This window comes from Talpa europaea (assembly GCF_964194135.1).
Source record: "Talpa europaea genome assembly, chromosome: X".
NCBI classification, from domain to species: Eukaryota; Metazoa; Chordata; class Mammalia; order Eulipotyphla; family Talpidae; genus Talpa; species Talpa europaea.
The window spans coordinates 74,251,698-74,271,906 of record NC_140081.1 but is presented as its reverse complement, the minus strand read 5'-3'; the positions used below and the strand labels follow the sequence as shown (position 1 = coordinate 74,271,906).

General features: G+C 44.1%; 1 protein-coding gene across 1 annotated transcript in view; it reads right to left on the bottom strand.

Moving 5' to 3' along the window:
- Positions 1-19,991, bottom strand: part of IL13RA1 (interleukin 13 receptor subunit alpha 1) — a gene marked incomplete at its 3' end in the record, with an annotated part of 49,860 nt that extends 29,869 nt beyond the window's left edge. The window contains exons 1-4 of the mRNA XM_084258249.1: positions 19,818-19,991; positions 13,565-13,704; positions 8,007-8,145; positions 6,694-6,814 (exon numbers count right to left, since the gene is read on the bottom strand). Coding sequence (XP_084114375.1) covers positions 6,694-6,814; positions 8,007-8,145; positions 13,565-13,704; positions 19,818-19,890 — 473 coding nt within the window. The 5' untranslated portion in view covers positions 19,891-19,991. The remainder of the gene's footprint in view (positions 1-6,693; positions 6,815-8,006; positions 8,146-13,564; positions 13,705-19,817) is intronic.
- Between the last annotated feature and the right edge of the window lie 218 nt (positions 19,992-20,209).

The window sequence follows — 20,209 nt, the reverse complement described above, 5'->3', positions numbered from 1 at the left end:
CATATAGTCTGGCAGCTCTTTCTACCCACTTGTGTCTTTACAAATGTCTTCTCCCTTCCATTTGCCTTGTAACCTAATCTTTTTGGATATTATGTATGTAGTCTTAAAAAAAAAAAAACTCAGATCTAATGCATTTACTTCTCTCAAGACTTTACAAGGAAATGTTTCCATATAGAAAATACTCTTCTCCCTTAAGAGATAGTACTTAAGGTTCTTCTCTTAGTGGTCACCCTTGTGGCTCATGAGTGAAAACAGTCTTTTAAAAACTAACTTAGGGGCCTCCCTGGTGGCGCAGTGGGTTGAGTGCAGCGCTGTGAAGCTGTCCACAGCCTCTGCAGCGCCGGTTCTATTCCCAGCCGGCCGGGGAGATTCCCACATGGCACAGCAGACCTCTCCTGCCTCGCCCACTGCTCCCCTCAGCAGTGTCTTTGGTCCGTCTGCCTGTTCCATTCCCCGCTCTGTCTCTGGTGAATCCTCTCACCCCCCTGCATCTCTGACCTGTACCCAAGCTCTTGTGTAAAAATAAATAAATCTTTAAAAAAAAAACTAAACTAACTTAGGCCTCCCTGGTGGCGCAGTGGTTAAAGACAGCATTATCAAGCTACTGCCAGCCACTGCAGCACGAGTTTGATGCCCGGCCAGGGAGGTGACCCACATGGCGCAGCAGACCTCTCCTGCCTTGCCCGCCACTCCCCTCAGCAGTGTATTTCAGTACATCTGCCTGTTCTGTTCCCCACTCTCTCCAGAGAATCCTCTCACCACGCACACCTCTGGCTTACACCCCAGTTCTTGTATGCATAAATAAATAAATCTTTTAAAAAATATAATAAGAAATAAAAACTAACTTGCTGCCCTAACTAATTTTTAGATCAGAAGGCTTAGAATGTTTTCCACCCACAGACAGAAACTGAAGAAACTTGTGAAGTTCTTGTTACATAAGAAAGGAAAACTAGGTGGAAATTAGTTTTTTTTTCAAATAATGAAAGGAATTCCTCCAGGGGGCAATTTTGGAGATTTCTTTTTCATCTTTGTTCCAGCCTATTTCATATATTCTCATGGACCCCAGTTATGAATTTTTTAAAATTTGTTGTCATTTAAATGAAAGAATAACAAGGTAAATATGGGTTTTGAAGAGACAACTTTTTTTCAGACTTTTTGTGAAAGATTAGAGAAGGACTAAATAGAAGGCGTTCCAGGTGCTGTTGTTAAAAGTCCATGCTGAATTCCTCCACAGAATCACATTGCAAACACAAGGAGGAAATGGACAAATTAAAGACTATTCCCTCAACTCTGAAGATGATTCATGTGGTAAGAAAATTCCCTGGAATTCTTTGGCACGGCTAGTCTGTAGTTATTAAAGTCAGGCTCATTTCAAAGCCCATGAGTCCCACAGGACACTGTCCTGGGGCTTCAAAACGACCATTTTCTGATTGGGGATTAGGGAAACCATTTGATGTGATGGAAACTGGTTCTGAAACCAATTCCCAGTGCTTGATCCTCAGCACTTTGTGGTTTTGATTGGAAAGGCTCTATCTAGGGGAGAGCAGGGAGGGAAGAGGCACAGGTTAGGTGCAGATTCTTTGAGGTGGGGGAAGAGGCCAGTAATGTGCACTGGCTACATGTGCAAGGGAGTAGGGATAAGTAAGAAGAAGAAAATATATATAATAGCCCTTCCTTATTCACAGGGAATATGTTCCAAGGCCCCAGTGGAGGACTGAAGCTGCAGACAGTAGAAAATCCTATATATACTGCTTTTCCCTAAACATGCATACCTATGATAAGGTCTAATGTATACATGAGGCAAGTAAGATATTAACAATGATAACTAATAATCAAATAGATGTAAGTGTGGTGTCTCTCTCTCTCTCTCAAAATATTTTATTGTAAGTATTATTTTTAGATCACGGTTGACCCGGGCAACTGAAAATTCGGAAAGCGAAACCTCAGATACCAGGTGAGGCCGGCACTACTATACAGTTATTATGAATTAGGGATGACCCTTCTCTACATGTTAGCAGTTAGGTCCAAGACCAAACACTTTTCATACAATAATAGTTCTCACCACACCCTTGAGAAGCAGGCACTATTATTGCTTCTTACTTTACAGATTACAAAACTGAGACTGAGAGAACAGAGCCTTGGCCCAAATCACACTGCTGGTAGGGAAGAGAACCAAGCCGTGAGCCCAGGCCATGCAGCTCCAAAATAGAATCAGCTGTAGATCAGTGAGGGCAGAAGATACAGAATATATACCCAAACTTTCTGCGGTTAGAGAAATGTTCAATATCTGTGCTGTCCCATTCCGGAGCCACTGGCCACTTAGCCCATGTGGGAACTTGGCTAGTAAGAATGAGCAACTGAAGTTTTCATCTGACTTAATTTGAATTCATAGAAATTAAAATGTAAATAGTGGCTCCTGGATGGGACAGTGCTATACTGCAGGAAGAGCCCAAGCTGGCGATGACCAGCTCCGGGAATGCCAATGACAAGAAGAAGTGTCCCTGATACCTGTCCCCCCACCCCAACTCAGGAGCCTGTGAAGCCCCACTCTGGGGATGGATTCTTGAGTTACCCCCAATAGTTATAGACTGTGCTCTGCACAAAAGTGTCAACTGAGGGCTGAAAGCCAGCCCAAGCACCGTCTGCGAAGACTCTGTATCAACCTGGAAGAGGATTACTTCAGCCAGAAGACAAGGAATGCCGTACAAATTGGGTTTTTGTAATTCCATCACCCAGCAGGGGCGCTCCTTTTGCAACATGCACTACAACATGGTCTGCAATGACTGACACCTCAAGCACTTCCCTATTTTTGTCTTATAAGAACACTGAGGACTAGGCCACCCTGATTCCTACATTTGGGTGCCTTTCCTGCACACTCAGCCATGGGATAAGATGTAGTTTTAAGACTTCTTCCCTTCTTTCCCTGCCCTTTCATGCACACATACTCTTTAAAGGCTTTCCTTGTGATTTACCAGTAAGGAGTGAGAATAACAAACTTAACAGAGCGGGGCTACCTGCCTGAAAGACATCTGAAAAGTCTCTAGTAACATCTCCTCTAGCTTCAATAGCTGTTCTTTGGGGAGTCAGAGCTACTCAGTCCTCTCTTATCCCCAAATTCTATCTCTTCCCTGTTGTTTATACATCGTAGGTTGTCACTCACCCCAAGTTCCAAATGTTCTCTAGCTTGGGATCTACCAAACACTCCAATGTGATTTGTGGAGCACCTACCTTGAGTCTGGCACTAGGGGAAGCAAGACACAGTTCTGTTCTCAAGGGAGAGGGCCATCTGGGGAGGCTATCACTAGCAAACAGGAAATGACAACACAACTTACTAAGTACTACCAACGACATGGGAAAGTGCAAGGTGCTATAGGACAACACTGCCGGGCACGAATCTTGAGAGATGTGAGAGGCCAAGGAAGGCTCCCTGAAGAGTGATCTAAGCTGAGATAAGAAGGCAACTAAGAGGCATCCAGGTGAAAGGGGAAGCAGGGGGTGTGAGGAGACACAGATAGCTTTCACTATTCTGCTTGGCTGTGGCTAATTCCACTACTCAGAGTGTTTGAAGAGTCAGTTTGAGGAACTGAAAGCAGTTCAGGTTGGGATAGACCATAGCATGCAAGAGGGGTAGAGAAACATGGAGGGAGAGGAGACTGATGTTTGAAAAACTGGCAGATGCCAGGTCATAAATGGATTTTTCTGTCACGCTGAGGACTTTGGGCTTTATCCCAAAGCCACCAGGGAGCCACCCAAGGGTTTTCAGTCAAGGAGAGTCAAGGAGAGTCAAGCACCACAAGGAGGCAAGTGAAATGATAAAACTTCGAAAGAGAATTATTTCTATCAGAAAAAACCCTCCCTGAGATTGAACCACAATTTAAGGGCCATGTGGCTTCACCTGCAGCACGTCTCAGTTTTGCAGGCAGCGTTCTGTGGAACAGGGACAGAGAGTGGATGTGAACCTGAGGTAGCTTTGGAGATTTTTGTTCAAAAAGTCACATGGACCACCCTGGTGGCATAAGGGGTTAAGACGCAACCTATGAAGCTATCCACAGCCACTGCAGCAAGAGTTCGATCCCTGGCCCAGGAGCTACCCACGTGGTGCAGCAGACCTCTCCTGACTCCCCCGCTGCTCCCCTCAGCAGTGTATTTCAGTCAGTCTGCCTGTTCTGTTCCCCACTCTGTCTCTGGTGAATCCTCTCACCCTCCACACCTCTGGCCTGTATGCCAGCTCTTGTATACATAAATAAATAAATCTTTAAAAAAAAAAGTTATGTGATTTTTGCAGTCTATTCCCCGACAGAGCCATGAGTGTTTAAATATACCAAAACTACTTTCATCAGGCCATCAGGCAAGATGGACAATCCATGTTTATCTTGTAGCTTCAGAGTTCGGGACATGGCCTTCCACACCCCATTTTCTCAGAAACCATTTCAATTAAAGACAGAAAGGATGACAAGGTCTCATGGAGAGCAGACTGCCTATGCTAGACCTCCTACTTCCCCACCCTGGTATCACTGACTAAATAGCCCTGTTCCTCAGCACTTGCTTTCCCAGAGGCCAGTGCCTAAGAAATATCCACATCTGTGCAGCCCTCCCCCTGCCACCTCTCCCAGCTTCCTCCTAGCTTCTCACAAGAGTCTGTCTATAATTTGGAAGCCTCATCATGCTCTTATATTTATCCAGGCACACCTCACTTTATTGCACCTTGCTTTATTGTGTTTTGTAGATATTACATTTTTGACAAATTGAAGGTTTGCAGCAACCCTGCATCAAGCAAGCCTATCAGTGCCAATTTTGCAATAGCAAGAGCTCATTTCGTGTCTTTACGTCACATTTAAATAAGTCATGTATGTACACTGTTTTTTAAATCTATGATTCTGTTTTATTTTAATTTTTTATTAAAGTGAAATTGTGTTGTTACGTAAAATTCAGGTATATATTATTTTTTATACATAAAGCCATTGAACACTTAATAGACTACATGCTAACACAAATATAACTTTCACATGCACTGGGAAACCAAGCAAGTCACGTGACTTGCTTTACTTCAACATTCACTTTATCATGGTGGCTAGGACTCGAGCCTGCAAAATCTCTGGGATGTGCCTCTATAGGTAATTGTGTCCAGCGCTGTCTCCCCATCTACATTTTAAGTTTTAGGAGTAAAGAGATATGTTTCTCATCTGCCACCCTTTCAGTACTATACCACAATATGTATTAAATAATTTTAGTGAATGAAATTGTTTAACCTGGCCCTGTCTCCTTTACTGTGTTGCAAATAATTCTAGGCTCTAAGGAAAAGGAAATGATTTCAATATTAATTTAGAAAGTTAACACAATTTGTAGCAATAGACACAAATACCAAATATAAGTTATTCTGGGGGGAGCTAAACAACTTTTTCACCCTGGGCATCGCACAATTGTTTTTTCATAGTAGACACCAATCACTCATACATCGCTGGTGGGAATGTAAAATGGTACAGTCATTCTAGAAGAGAGCTTGGCAGATTTTTCTAAAACTAATATACAACTGCCATATGACCCAGCAATTGCACTCTTGAGCATTTATTTCAGAGAAATGAATATTTAGAGCAACCAACTGAGATATCCTTTAAGGAATGAATGGCTCAAAAAATTGGTACATCTATATTATGGAATACTATTCTGCAATATAAGGAGTGAACCATCAACTATCAACACACAAAACAACTTGAGTAGCTCTTAAGTGTATTGTGCAGTTTAAAAAGATAGCCTCCAGGGCCTCCCTAGTGGCGCAGCGGTTGAGCGCTGGGTTGTGAAGCTGCCTGCAGCCTCTGCAGCGCCGTTTCGATCCCTGGCTGCTCCTCGGCCACTGGAGGAGGGTCCCACATGGCCTGCAGACCTCTCCTGCTGCCTGCTGCTCCCCTCTGCAGTGTACTTCACTCCTTCTGCCTGCTCTGTTCTCCCTCTCTGGCTCTGGTGAATTCTCTAACCCTCTCGCACTTCAGACTGTACCCGGTGCTTGTATGAATAAATGAATAAACAAACAAATAAATAAACAAATAAATAAATAAATCTTTAAAAAATTAAAAAATGAAAGAATAGCCTCCAACAGCTCTGTGTTATAGGATTCCATTCCAGTAACATTTTTGTGATTACAAAATTACGGAAATGGAGAACAGATTAGTGGTTGCCAGAGGTTAGAGTTGGAGGAGAGGAATGCAGGGAGAAGGGAGGAGGTGAGTATGGGTATAAAAGGGCAACTCAAATGAAACTATTCTGTATCTATACATGTGATAAAACTGCAGACAGTGCACATACATACATACACTCACACACATGGGTACATGTAACACTGGTGAAATCTGGACAAGGTGAGTGGATTGTGCCAATGTCAACTTTCTGGTTTCAATATTACACTCTAGTTATATGTTCCCACTGGGAGAAGCTCTGGTCTCCATGTACACTTATTGCAACATCCTGTGGATTCCCAACTATTTCTTAAAGAAGTTTTTTTTTTTTTTTTTTTTTGCAAGTAAGCACCAAAAGCAGATGCATCTCCCACTAAAGCGAATTGCTCATCTTTTGGGTGTGCAGAAAAGAACCAATAGCTCTTTTTTTTTAAAAAAAAAACTAGATTAGATCCAAAGGCTTCCAACACCATCACAGTATCACAGTGAGTCCTTCCCCTACAAGTCTCCTGCACATACTCACCAATAGGAGAGGGTGTAGTTAGTGTCAGGACTTGTATTCTTTCCAGGGAGCCAAGTACACTTCATGTAGCTCAGGTTGTGCGAAATGCATTGTAACTCGGTCACAGCCGACTCAGGATCACCTAGAATATCCAGCAGAGAGTTCAGGATTCTTCTCTCTTTGCAGTGCAAACTAGCCAATTACTGTGGGGTATGGAGAATGGTGAGGATTCTTCATGCTAATTTACCAGAAAACTAACCCCTAATCCTTCACTCAATGTTATCCAGAAGGCACCCAGGATAGAAAACTGAAATCTAATGTGTTCACAACTCTGTCTCTCCAGCTGATACTAAAAACAAAAAATCTTTACTATCACTAAGAGAACCCTAATTCTTGTGTTCCTAACTGGAGAAGGAGGTTAAAGGTCACATAATATTTCAACCACAGGCAATGACTAAGGAAGTCCAAAATAAATGTGAAAATATAAACAACTCCCAACCGAGGGACAATATGATATTAACAGATCATACGGAGACAGTATTTACTCTTGGACAGGCACTATTCTAGGCACCCAGCATATACTATGGCATAATCTCAACAACCCTGGGAGGTAGGTACAATCATCATGCCATTATACAGATGAGGAAACTGAAGGAGAAAGGGCTACGTGATCAGCTTAACATCATGCAACTAGCAGCTGGCAGAGCTGAGATCTGAACTTGGACATCTGGCTCTGGTAGCCCTGTTCTTAAACAGCATACTACTTCCTGCCCATCAGAGAAAAGGACACGGAGTGATGGGTGGGAAGGGAGTTGGGGGATAATGATCAAGGTGCCTACTTGGCAGTTTTTCCTGTGGCTCGTCTTGAGTTGGAGCTAAACTGGCATGCTCATTTTCCCTTTGATAGCTGTATATCAAACTAATTTCTCTATATAATGAGTAAGATAGTATCTTGTTGGGTTTTTTTTAAGGCATCGGACCTGGAATCTGAAGACCTACAGCTACTCACTCATAAAATGGATAAGGGTGATAATACATGCCTTGCTCATTTCACAAGTTTCTGAGGCTGGATTTAGGGGAGATTTGTGCCTTTATATGCATCATTTTGCAAATCCTTAAGTGCTATAGCATAACAATGAAGCATCATTATTCAGGTTGTCTGTGTATACCTTGAAGGCAGGGACACCCTCATACTGTGTTGCCAGTACTTCTTGGCACTTATTAGATTCAGCAAGTGTTTGAGAACTGAATGAATTAATGCATGCTAATCATAAGCAGATCCATAAATTGAATTTATTCTCTAAATACCAAGAGAGAGTGCTTTCTGTAGTTACCTTCAGGAGCTGGGGTGCACTTTTCCTTCAGGATGCTAGGCTTCTCACTTTCATTGGTGCTACACTGGGTCCCCACGTGCAGACATATCCTTTCATTCAGGGCCACTTCTTTCAAACGACGAGTTTCTGGAGCAATTTTCTATGCGTAGGAATTTAAAAAGCATTGCTGTAGCAAACACGTTGAGTAATAAAAAACGCTTGTGTAATAAAACATTAGCATGCCCAAATGTGGGGAAAAAATAGAAAGTTCTCAAATGGTATAGATCAGTGATTCTGAACATGGGGTGACTGTGCAACCCCAATTCTGGAGATATTTGGTATTGTATAGGATCCCCTTAGGTTGTGATAACTTGAGAAGAGGCTACTTACTACTGGCATCTTGTGGGGAGAAGCCAAGCCTGCTGCTAAACATCCTACAACACACAGGACAGCCTTCCCTCCCCGCCTCAGAGAATTATCCTGCGCCAATTGTCAGCACTGTCACTGGGGAAAATGCCAGTATAAGTAAAAGACAATTTCCCACATTTAAATGTCTTTGACCTATAAACCTATCATAGTAATACATCAACTACCTAAAAGCAATTTTAAGTGAAACGGAGTAAGATGAGCACAATTCAACTCCAAGTAGATGCAGTATACCATCAAGATCAAAGTAAAAAGGACTGCTTTAAGCATCCAGTAACCCAGGTCATCTCTGAGGAAAAGGAGGAAAGATAGGGGGGTTGAGCTGTGGGCCAAAGAAAGATTTCTCATTAAATAGCTTTTGTAGGGCCTCCCCTAGTGGTGCAGGCAGTTGAACACCGCACTGTGAAGCTGTCCACAGCCTCTGCAGCGCAGGTTCAATCCTGGCCAGCCAGCGAGGGTCCCACATGGCACGGCAGATATCACCTGTCACGCCTGCTGCTCCCCTCAGCAGTGTATTTCATCAGTCTGCCTGTTCTGCTCCCCGCTCTGTCTCTGATGAATCCTCTCACCCTCCTGTGGATCTGGCCTGTACCCCGGTTCTTGTATAAATAAATAAATAAATATTTAAAAAAAAAAGCTTTTATACTGTTTAAACATTTTGCCTATCGCATATGCATATAAATGTTAAGGGTTGTTATCTGCACTGGGCACATCGCCCTGATTCTGAAAAGCAGGTAAGCTCTGTGGAATCATAGAAAGTCAACTTACAGATAACATATATATAGACCTTAGTCACAAATCTGATCATTAGGATTTAGAATAATGAGATTAAAGGGCTCTTTAGGAAATTAACATTTCCCTGGGTGACAGAGTGGAAGAATTAAGAATGGAGCTGCTTGGAATCAGAGCTCCTGATTAACAGGAGTTTCCTGTTTTGCAACAGTTTCTGTTTCTCAAGTTGGAGAGAGCATTTCCTTTTAAATACGTGCTGATGGCCACGCAGAGAAAATTCATCAGAGTTACCTCTGTCTAATTACTCTAAGGGGCCCTTCTGCCAGCTGAGCAGGAGGGCATGCCCTGGGAGGGCTAGGCAGCAAACCAACAATTAAGGAACCATAGGTAAGTCATGAAAAAAAAAATATCACTTTATAGAAGCAGAACAGCTCTTAGACCCAGGCAAGACAGCACTCTGGGAACGGAGTTGGTGGGTCAGCGCTGGCAGAAAGGAAAAAGCAATATCCTCAAGCAAAATTCTGGGAAAAAACGGAGGGTGATTTAGCTCCGTGGATATTGAGTAATTCTGTCTCACTGACAAAGCTGTGCTTGCCCTCAGTGGGGCCTCCCACTTTACATAGCCCTTTACATTTTCCCAACTAATTCCTGAATCCTTGCCCAGAAATCTACACATCATTTGGCTTTCCATAGGGTTTCTGCCTATAGGAACAGAGCACACTAGTTATGCCACCAAAAGGCTCTCTAGAACATTTCGCCTACAATGTTCTCATGGCAAAGTTAAGGAATTGGCCCTGGACAGAGGAATGTGTGCTGAATCCAAGGATCCTTGATAATTGTTGGGAACCTGCATTTGCCCTTCAAGGACGCCAGAGGGGAGGGAAATGCATGATCAAATGTCAACAATTAGAATCATGGGAAAACCCAGTTGTCCTATTATATTAGATATTGTTCCCGTGACAGGGCTGAATTTTATTACAAGATTTTTATGATGATGGGATTTTTTTCAATTGGAAAAAATACCTTAATACCTAAATCTAAACTTTATGTTTGGAGCACATGAATAACAAAATAATATAGAAAAGAGACAGTGGGGGGGTAATAAGACAATTTTTAAAAATCTTTTTCAAAGTTCAAGATAAATAATATTAAATTGGTAGGAAAAAAATATAAAAAATTGGTGTCTGTGATTTCCAAGTTGAATGTACCTTTCTCTATCAAACAAGGAACAAAATCCCTCCCAGTAAATCTACATGAGATATGTGTGTTGCTCCCAATGTGACTTTCTGCTGCTACGGTGACTCATTTCACTGGTAACTGCCTTATGACAATATCCTCACCCCTCAGGGAATCTGGTTCCTTCAAAAATTTATCAAAAACCAGGGCCAGCATCCTGAACTGATCCCTCCCCCTCAGGACCTATGTTCACTTCACTGGATCACACCTTCCCAAATTTCAGCTTCCCTTTGCAGAAGGAAAGGGGAATCAACTTCAGCTCCTGTCTCTCTGGATGTCAGAATGGAAAAAGGGCCTTTTCATTTATTTACCTAGTGAGAGACTTCCCTGTCGCTTAGTAATAAAAGATATTTAATATCTGATACCAGATCATTCTACTTGCAGATTGGGAATCATTAGATGTTGCTAAAACCTTCGTGGGCAGCAGTCACCTCTGCTAATCTTTTCTTTTTAAAAAATCATCTATGATTCCTTGTCTCTCATCTGAACGGTCCTCCAATCTGAAGATTGAAAATGACTTCAAGGGTTTCTCTCATTTACTAACTTGGGACCTTTAAACATCCACATAAGTCCCCCACTATGTACAAACTGTCATAAAGCCACTGCTTCCAAGATGCTTTGTAAAATATACCCAGTTTTGTTTGATGATGTTAATGCTACATGGAAAGGACAGAAAGAGGAAAGGGAATCACTCCTGCCACTCATCAGAAACCTCAGGATTATAACGGTCAAAATCTCCTCTTCTGATTGAGAGGAATAATCCATGTTGATCACAACTGCAGGACTGAGAGTCATCAAAGATGTCAAATGGCTGGACTAAAAGAGGCATCTGAGGAAAAGCTCATCCTTTATGGTTTCCATCCAGCCTCTTCTGGGGCAAAGTAGTGGGAACAAGATTAAATGATAATATTAGGTTGAACCACATAACAGGACATATAAAAGCGACCATTTCATATGGTTCAACTGAATGAGAGTAATAATAGTAAAGGGTAAAAAAGCTACTGAAAGTAACTCTGTGCCAGGTGCATTAAGAACACCATCTCCATTGGTATGAAGTAGGTAGGATTATTAGGCCCTTCCCCCCAGCATTTTACAAACAGGAAAGTAGGTTCAGCAAGGTTAAGCAACTTGTCCAAGTTCACACCGCTTAAAAAGGGAAGGAGAGAAAATTTCAAACCCAATTCTGATGCCACTGCCTCCTAAATTTAGTTCTAAGTCTAAACTTCTATAAGTATACCAAGGAATTAGCCTCATTTTGAAGCTAGCATCTCACCATATCTGCCTGACTGATCTTTGAGCATGGCTGACAGGCTAATGAAAAGGGCCTTATTAGAAAAAAAGGTGAGTTCCTCACGGTTTCAATTAGATACAAGTCTTGCATCCCTTAAGCACAGAGTTATACTCTGAGAAATTCGTCGTTAGGCTATTTCATCACTGTGTGACCATCCTACAAGTATACTTACACAAACCTAGCCAGTAGAGCTGACTCCACACCTGGGCTATAAGGTATATATGTGGTTGGTCCTGGCCATAAGTTCTTTAAGACTCAAGACTGTATTTAGGTGATGTACTTAGGCAAAGCACTTACGGAATTTTCCAGAATTTGTCAAGGGTGAACAAACCAACAAAATTTGCCAAATGCCTCAGGCCACTCCTTTGGCACAAGAGGAAGCCAACAGAGTGAAAAGGGGAACCCTCTACTCTTGTTTCACTGCTAGAAGTATTACAAGTTTCCGCATTTAGAGGACCTCTTTTCTAATTCAAATACTCCTGACTTGCCTCAATTTTTTTTATCAATTAACACCTAAACTGTAATAAATACCTCAACAGGAAAGGGGTGAAGGAGGCAGATTAGCAAATTTTCCCTGTAGTGAAAGAGTCTGTTCCACTCTCACTTTATTCAGTTTTCACATATTTCCATGTCCCAGCAAGCCAGGGAAGTAAGTAGAGCCTCACTCCATATGCTGAGAAAACTAAGGTTCAGAGATGTCAGGTAACTTACACAGGCCACTGAAGGAGCTAAGAGTGGTGCACCAACTAGAACCTAATTCTCCTGACTCTTCCAGCCACCAAAGCTGCTTGAACACAGTGATTTCACAATTCACGAATCCAACTCATTGTCACTAATAACAACTTCTCATCTGGCCTCCTCAAAATCCTGGGCAGATTCATCCCTGAGCATCCCCACCTCGCCCCCTCACACACACATACACAATTAAAGAAGGTAAAAAGATATAAAACAGTTTTGATCTGATGCTTTGAAGAACACGTCAATTAGAAGGGTTTACAAGCCAATGAGGCCCAAGAGAAAATTCCATTGAATAAGATTATCACAAAGAACCCAAAACTACATAATCCTGTTAACAAATATTAACTTGACTACATCTTACTGAAAAAAAATGAAAATTTCCCTCATTTTTCCTCAGACATCAGGAGACTTGGTCAACCCCACCTACCACAGACATCTTGTATTTTCATGTTCTGTGTGGCCATTTACTTGTGCATCACATAATCCTTACATATCTATTTGTGCATGTGATTAGCAAAAGAGTACATGTGAAGAGCCTCCCTGGAGGCACAAGGAGTTAAGTGTCAGCACTGTGAAGCTATCCTCAGCCACTGCAGCATGAGTTTGATCCCCTGCCAAAGAGCTACCCACATGGGACAGCAGACCTCTCCTGTCTTGCCCGCTGCTTCCCTTAGCAGTGTATTTCAGTAGATCCGCCTGTTTTGCTCCCCACTCTGTCTCTGGTGAATCCTCTCATCCCACCTCCCGCACCTCTGGCCTGCACCCCAACTCTTGTATGCATAAATAAATAAAATGACTCTTTAAAAAAAAGAGTACATGTGAATATTCCCTGGGAAACTAAAAAGAATTCTGTCAATACAAGGTATTGGCAGGAACATCAGAACCAACTTTAGCATAATTATCGAGTGCCTACTAGATAAAGATATCAAGTATTTCTTCTCAGAGCCATCTCAATTGGATAATTATCATAAAGTGAGCAAAGATTTTCAAATGTTTCACTTTGTCAACAGCCTTTCTGTAATTTTCCCAGTTAAAATTTGGACACAAGTGATAATAAAATCCCTGCTTTGAAGTAACATTAGAATTTGTTGTACTCTTGGTTCCAATCCAAGTGTTCACTTTCCATCATCAATGCTATACATTCCAGAAAGTTTACCTTATCCTGTTCGTTGCTGAAATGACTAAAATACCACAGACTACAATTCGGGCTGGCTCCCTCAGGAGGATTCCACGTCCAAACCACAGTGCAGAGGTTTTCCACAGAAACACTCAAATTCGTCACAGGGGGCTGAGATTCTGTTCAAAACAAGAAATAGATTTATCGACATCAGCCAGGGTTTCCAACAGTTCATTTAATCCAAGTCCTGGAGGCCAACAATAAGACCAATAGAATCAACCAAAAAAAACAATATCTAATATTTAAGAGCCAGACACTTCTAAGTACTCTTCACAGAATCTGCAGAATGCTCACAGGGATATTACCAGCTTTTTCGAGATGAGGTGGCTGAGGCACAGGGACACTAGTCACTGGCCCTATATCCCATGACTAGGAAATGACAGATACGTGCAAACCCAGAAAGCGTGTCCCCAAGGCCACATTCTTGGCTCTGTTGTGAAGCTCAAGAAGAGTATATTCTGAAATTTCTAAGTCTTCTTCCTGGGGTTCTCTACACTGGGGGTCCATTTCTCCCTTGATACAATCTCTTCAATGTCTGCAGTTCTGCGAGTGAGTTTACGCAGCTCTGCTTTAATTATGTTTGCTAAGTTGACCTGGTTATTGTTTTTATAACTTTTCCCAAGAAGTACTGGGAAAGATTTAACAGCCTTTGTTGCTCCCCTGAGGTCTGATGCTAAACATGTGGAAGTGTGGTTTAAACTACTCTGAAAAGGAAAAGGAAAAAAGAGAAACTGTGAACCAGTGTCTTAAAAGTGTGCTTCATTTAGAGAAAACCCACCTGTCTCCACTATACAGTTACTGAATCTATTATTTTGGACCCCGTTGGAAGATCAGGGAAAGATGTTTTAATGCTTCTGCCAAATTCAGGGAAAGACAAGAAGGTGGGGGAAGGAAACTTCATTTGGAAGCTCCCTGAGAATTTCGGAGACCAGGACTACCAAATTGTCTCCCAGAAACTGGGAGGGGGTACACAGGAATTCTCTGTTCTACCCTTGTGACTTTTCTGTTAATCAAAAATTATTCCAAAATAGCTTATTAAAGTAATTTAAAAAATACAATCTCTCTAAATTGTGTAAAGTGGCAAACATTAATTACTTTTAAGGGCTTAATTAATGAATGAATTGAGTTCATCAATAGTTACAGTTTATACTCTATGCCAAAACTCAGTAGTACCTTCCCTATTAAGTGAACAAAAAAATTGCATTTGTCCAAAACATCAACCCCACAGGCTCTCCCTAACAGTCAGCTATATACACGACAGCCTACAGAAGTTCATATTCATCCCGTCTTTGGCCTTTCTCACATTCCATCGATGACATTTTTGAGGACAAATCATTTGTCAGGTATAGAGGCTCTACTAAAGACATTGTTCTTACAAAAGACTATAATCTACTTTAGGATAACCTGCCTTACTCTGCAGTTGCCAGAAACACACTGTAGCAAAAACTCCAGGATCCTTCAGCACTTGACACTCCAACTTCCCACCCACCTCCCACTCCCATAAGAAATTAAAGCCCTGAAAAGAAAAATATTACCTATTTATGGATCATTTAAATCACACCCCAACTTTTAAGGCAATTTGAGATCTTTAAAAATCTTTATTTAGCCTCAGTGTTTTAATAGAACAATAACTTGCTCTATTTCTGATCTCCCATATGGGTTTAATTTTTCTTCTCCATCTGTTCTGAAATATCCTTTAGTGAGATCTTCTAATTAGTTTATATTTCAGACAACTTGTGGCTATCTGCCATTCTTTTTTTTCCTCTAGTGCTTCCTCCCATTTCTCTTGAGATTTTTCTACTTCCTATAGTTCAAAACACACACACACACACACACACACACAATCTTTCTCACTCTGAAATGTTAAACACAGTCTAGGGACGTTAAAATATATATGAAATGTGTTTATATGTATAACATTCCAGATATACACATGAATAAGTGGAGCCTGTGCTTCTTGTGAAGGTCTTCTACAGCTCCCCATACGTAAGATAAGTCATTTCACCATAGGTAGTCATGCCGCCCGCAGGCTCTGGAATCAGACTGCCTGCCTTCATGCCCCAGCTCTGCTACTACGTGCAGCTGGCAAGTCACTTGAAATCTCTCTGCCTCCGTTTTCTCATTTATGACATAAAAATGTCAACAATAATCCATCAAATATAGGGTTATTGTGAAGGCTAAATGAGTTAATATAGATAAAATGCTGAGACTGGTGCCTGGTGCGGAGCTAGTGCTACATAAATGTTAGCTATTTGTTTTCTTTCTTTTCAAATAGACAAAAGAGTTCTAAACTGTTGTTTTAGTTTTCTATGGAATTGCTTTATAATCTTTGAGATAGAATAAGTGTCCCTTCTGCCTGATAAGTTTTCCTTAGGCATTTAATTTTGCCCATTTTTAGGAGCTGATTACTAACTTTGGAAAGGAGAGCAAGAAGGTGAGAAGAACTCAATAGCTCCCCCAATTAAACTTCAAAACTATGGTGGAGGGCTGTGGGTACCTTGCTGGTGGGTGTGGTAACATACACCTGAAGAGGTGTAATCCTCTACCTCTAAATCAGACACAGTGGTGTAAATCAATGTTGCCTCAATTTAAAAAATTAAAAATTAGGCCTCCCTGGTGGCGCAAGGGGTTAAACACAGCACTGTGAAGCTATCTACAGCCTCTGCAGCACGAGTTCCATCCCTGGCCTGCCAGAGAGTTACCCACATGGCGCAGCAGACCTCTCCTGTCTTGCCTGCTGCTCTCCTCAGCAGTGTATTTCAGTCAGTCTGCCTGTTCTGCTCCCCACTCTGTCTCTGGTGAATCCTCTCATCCCCCACACCTCTGGCCTGTGCTCCAGCTCTTGTATGCATAAATAAATAAATCTTTTTAAAAAATTAAAAATTAAAGAAAAATAAACTTCAAACGTTGAGTGAGTCTGGTCATCTTGCGCAGTATCCTGCTCTAGCTGGGAGCTGACATAATCATTGCTCTTCTAATACTAAGGCAAGTTGCCTAGCTAATAGTTTTTGCTCCCTCCTGTTCAAACACAGAGGCAGAGGCAGACACATTTCGGGAAAAGTTAAGGAAACCGCAAGAATCACATATGAATCATCCATCTCCTTCCCTTCATCTACTCAGTAATCACCCTCTGTCCATTTTCACTTGCAACATGTCTCTTAATCACCCTAATCACACTAATTGTTCTGCTGTGCCCCCCAGGCAAGCAGATACCAGTAAGTCATGGCTCTGGACAAAAGCGATTCACAATACAACTTTCTAGTGGAGACCTTCAACCCTAGAATCCTGCAAAGCTTCAAACTCCAGCGATTTCCCTTTCCTAGTCAAGTCTCCCCAGCTCACTTCTCCTCCACTGTCATCTCCCTTCTAGGCTACGCCCCAACCTGCCCCTTCAAAGGCAAGTGAAGTTTGCCAAAGCTCCCTCCAGCCAAGCAGGGACCCTGGCTGACCCCAGAAAAGCACACTCATGCTCAGTTCTGAGTCTCTGCTGCTGCTACTCCCCCCACTGGGAAGAACCCCTTCACCTACTCAAGTTCCACCCATCCTGAAGGTCAAGCTCAAGTTTTACCTCTTCCTGGAATTACCAGCCCTCAGCGTTTCCTCTCCTCTGAACGCCTATGTAGCTGTTTGGACCACACAGTCTGGCAATGATAAAGCCAGTCTCCAATACATGATCATTTGCTTCATAACAATGGTCTGTATGCACTTTCATGGGTGCCAGCCAGTCCTGTGCAACTAGGCTCAGAGGTGCCCAGCTCCTCTCCCAGCCAAGGATTCCCCTCACTGCTCCAGAGGCACTGAATGCAGAGGTCCGGAGCAAGGTCTGTGGACTCAGGCTGCCGGAGCAGAAGCCGGGCTCCTCCACTCTACCAGCTATGAGACTTCAGGAAGGGTCTTAAACCGCACCGTGCCTCAGCTTTCTCATATAAAGGCATACCTCATGCTAGTGCGCTTGCTTTATCACGCTGAGCAGATGTTATTCATTTTTTTTTTTTTACACATTGAAGGTCTGTGGTGACCCTGAGTCCATCAAATCTACTGTCGCGTCTCTATGTCACATTTAATGCAGATTTGTACATTTTTAAAGACATATGCTACAGCACACCATTTAGCAAACTACCACGTAGTGTAAACAATACTTTAACACTGGAAAACCAAATATTTCATGGGTCTTGCTTTAGTTGTGCTATTTGCTTCCCCACAGTGGTCTAGAATCAACCCCACCCTATCTCTGAACTGTGCCTGTCCAAAAAATGGGGCTTAAAATAGCACCTACAGGAGAGGCTGTGTGTGAAGATTAAGTGAAAAACTTAGCACACTGCCTGGCATAAACACTACATTAAGTGCTACTTGTTATTAAGACATGCACAATGCGGGCTTACCCACCCAAGCTGACGAAACTGAGCTGAGAACCTAATTGTTTTTTCCAAACACTTGGAAGAGCTGGAAAGGCCTTTCAAAGGTAGAGTTTAACCTCCTCCTTTCAGGGATGAGAAAATTGCCACATAAGGGAGGGAAATGACTAGTCCAAAGTCCCACAGCAGGGACATGTCAGATCACTGAGACTCCAGTCCCCTGTTTTTCTTTTTTCCTTTACCATACCTCAGCGCAATTCTATCAGCATTTGTAATAGTGAAAAAAGTGGCTGCAGTCTAAATAATCAAGTTACCAAGAACCACAGCGACCAAGCTGATTAAGTTGGGAGTTGCCATCCTTGTCTGCAGGGCAGCTGTTGTTTCAGGTGTGTGGGGGAGGAGATCTGTGGGAGGAAGGGTACTGGACTGGTACTGTGAAAATCCAAGATTGAGATGGGTGATCCTAGACAAGCCCCTTCCCTTCCCTTGTCTGGACTGCAGTTTCCCCATATGCTTATTGCGATCCGCTCTTCCCATCTGAACTAGAGGCACGGGGGCAACAAGGATCACCCAATACACACCGAGGAGCTAGGGAACTCCAGAGCCTGGCCCAGGACTGAACAAGGCAGGCCCTTCAATAATTATTGGCTGAAAATTCCAACTCTCCCTCAGGTCTCTATTCAAACGCTGCCTTGTCAGTGAGGTCTTTCTGCCCCATCCCTTCTACAGTGGCAACCCCAGCTTTGGCTTTTCACCATTGAACTTAGCACCATCTGACATACCTTATATGTTACTTTTTTTTTCCCTCTCTGAGTCTACCAAGAGCAAACAAATTCGGCAAGGTAAGGAGGTGATCTGATTCTCAACACTGAGTCCTCAGCCGCTAGAGCACTGCCTGGCACAGAGCAGGTGGCACATGTTTTGTTGACTGAATCAATAGAGGGCACCAAGGTTTCCCAATCACTTCAAGGAGGATTTCAAAGCGCAACACACTGGTGAAAACGCAATCCGAAAATTGTGGGTGTTGGTGTCAATGTGATAGTAAACCCTATAAAATCTGGGGTTATGCTCGTCACCAAAAGCCAAAATGTCCAAAAAGCCACGCAATTCACGAGCTGTCCGTGAGGAAGTCACTAGCCCCCAAGTTTTCACAATAACTCTACCGAGTTGCTTAAATGTAAGTTGCCACAGAGGGTGAGAGGTATACTCCGCCTGGTTTTACTATCTTTGCAAGTTTTCTGTAAATCGAAAAGGATTCCAAAATAATAGAAAGGGTATTAAAGAGAGGGGGAGGCATCCGCCGGATACTGCTCCCGGCTTCCCGACGGATTTCTTGCTCGCCAGAGTAGGCCGTGACTCTCACGTCCTTTTCCTACAAGGATTAGGATCTTTAGGGGTTCCCTGTAACTCCCACCCTCCTCCCCGGACCCATGCAGTCCTGGGCAAGGAGTCCTGGTGCGTTCCCGGCTCGCCCCAACTCAGTTGCCGCCCCGGCTCCCGGCCCCGCATCCCCTCCGGGGCGCTCAGGCGACAGTCGGGGTCCCGACCCGCCGCCCTCCGACGCCACGGCTCGGTTTCGGCCCTGCGGCCCTGGCGCCAGGCTCCCCGGCTCTTCCCGAGCGCGCAGGGGAAGTGTGGCCGCCGGCAGTCCTTCGGCCCCGCCGCCGCCCGGGACCCCAGGAAGCCCCGCCGCCCCTGGGTCCCCCACTTCGAAGCGGGCTGGGGAAGCGCCCAGCGCCGGGCAGGGCGGCGTGAGGACTGTCCCTGGCGTCCGTCCCCACCGCGGCTGCGACCCGGCGGCGCCCTGGCGGGCCTCTCCGCCGCGACCCCGCCGCCCCCTCGACCGCCGCCCCGGGATCCCGACGGGTCGCACTCACGGGTGGGCTCGGCGCCGCCGCCGGCGCACAGCAGCAGCGCCCCCAGCGCGCAGAGCAGCGCCGGCCGCTCCATGCAGCCCCTCGCCTCGGAGCCCGGCCGGGCTGGAGCCTCGGCAGTCTCCGCCTCCCTCGTTCCCTCTCCCACTTCCCGGCTCCCTCGCCCCGCAGGCTGGGGGCCGGCGCAGACGGGAAGGGCCGCCCCGCCCCGCTCCGCCCCGCCCCGCCCCTCCCGCCGCAGGTAACCCCCGCCTGGGAGCGTGCGGGCTGGGGCGGGGCTCGGAGGCTGCGGCTCCGCGGGCGCGACACCTGGCACCCCCTCCCCCACCCCCACCCCCACCCCGAGTCCAGTCCCCGGCCCCGGACAACTTCCTCCAGCACGTCGCGGCCCGGTC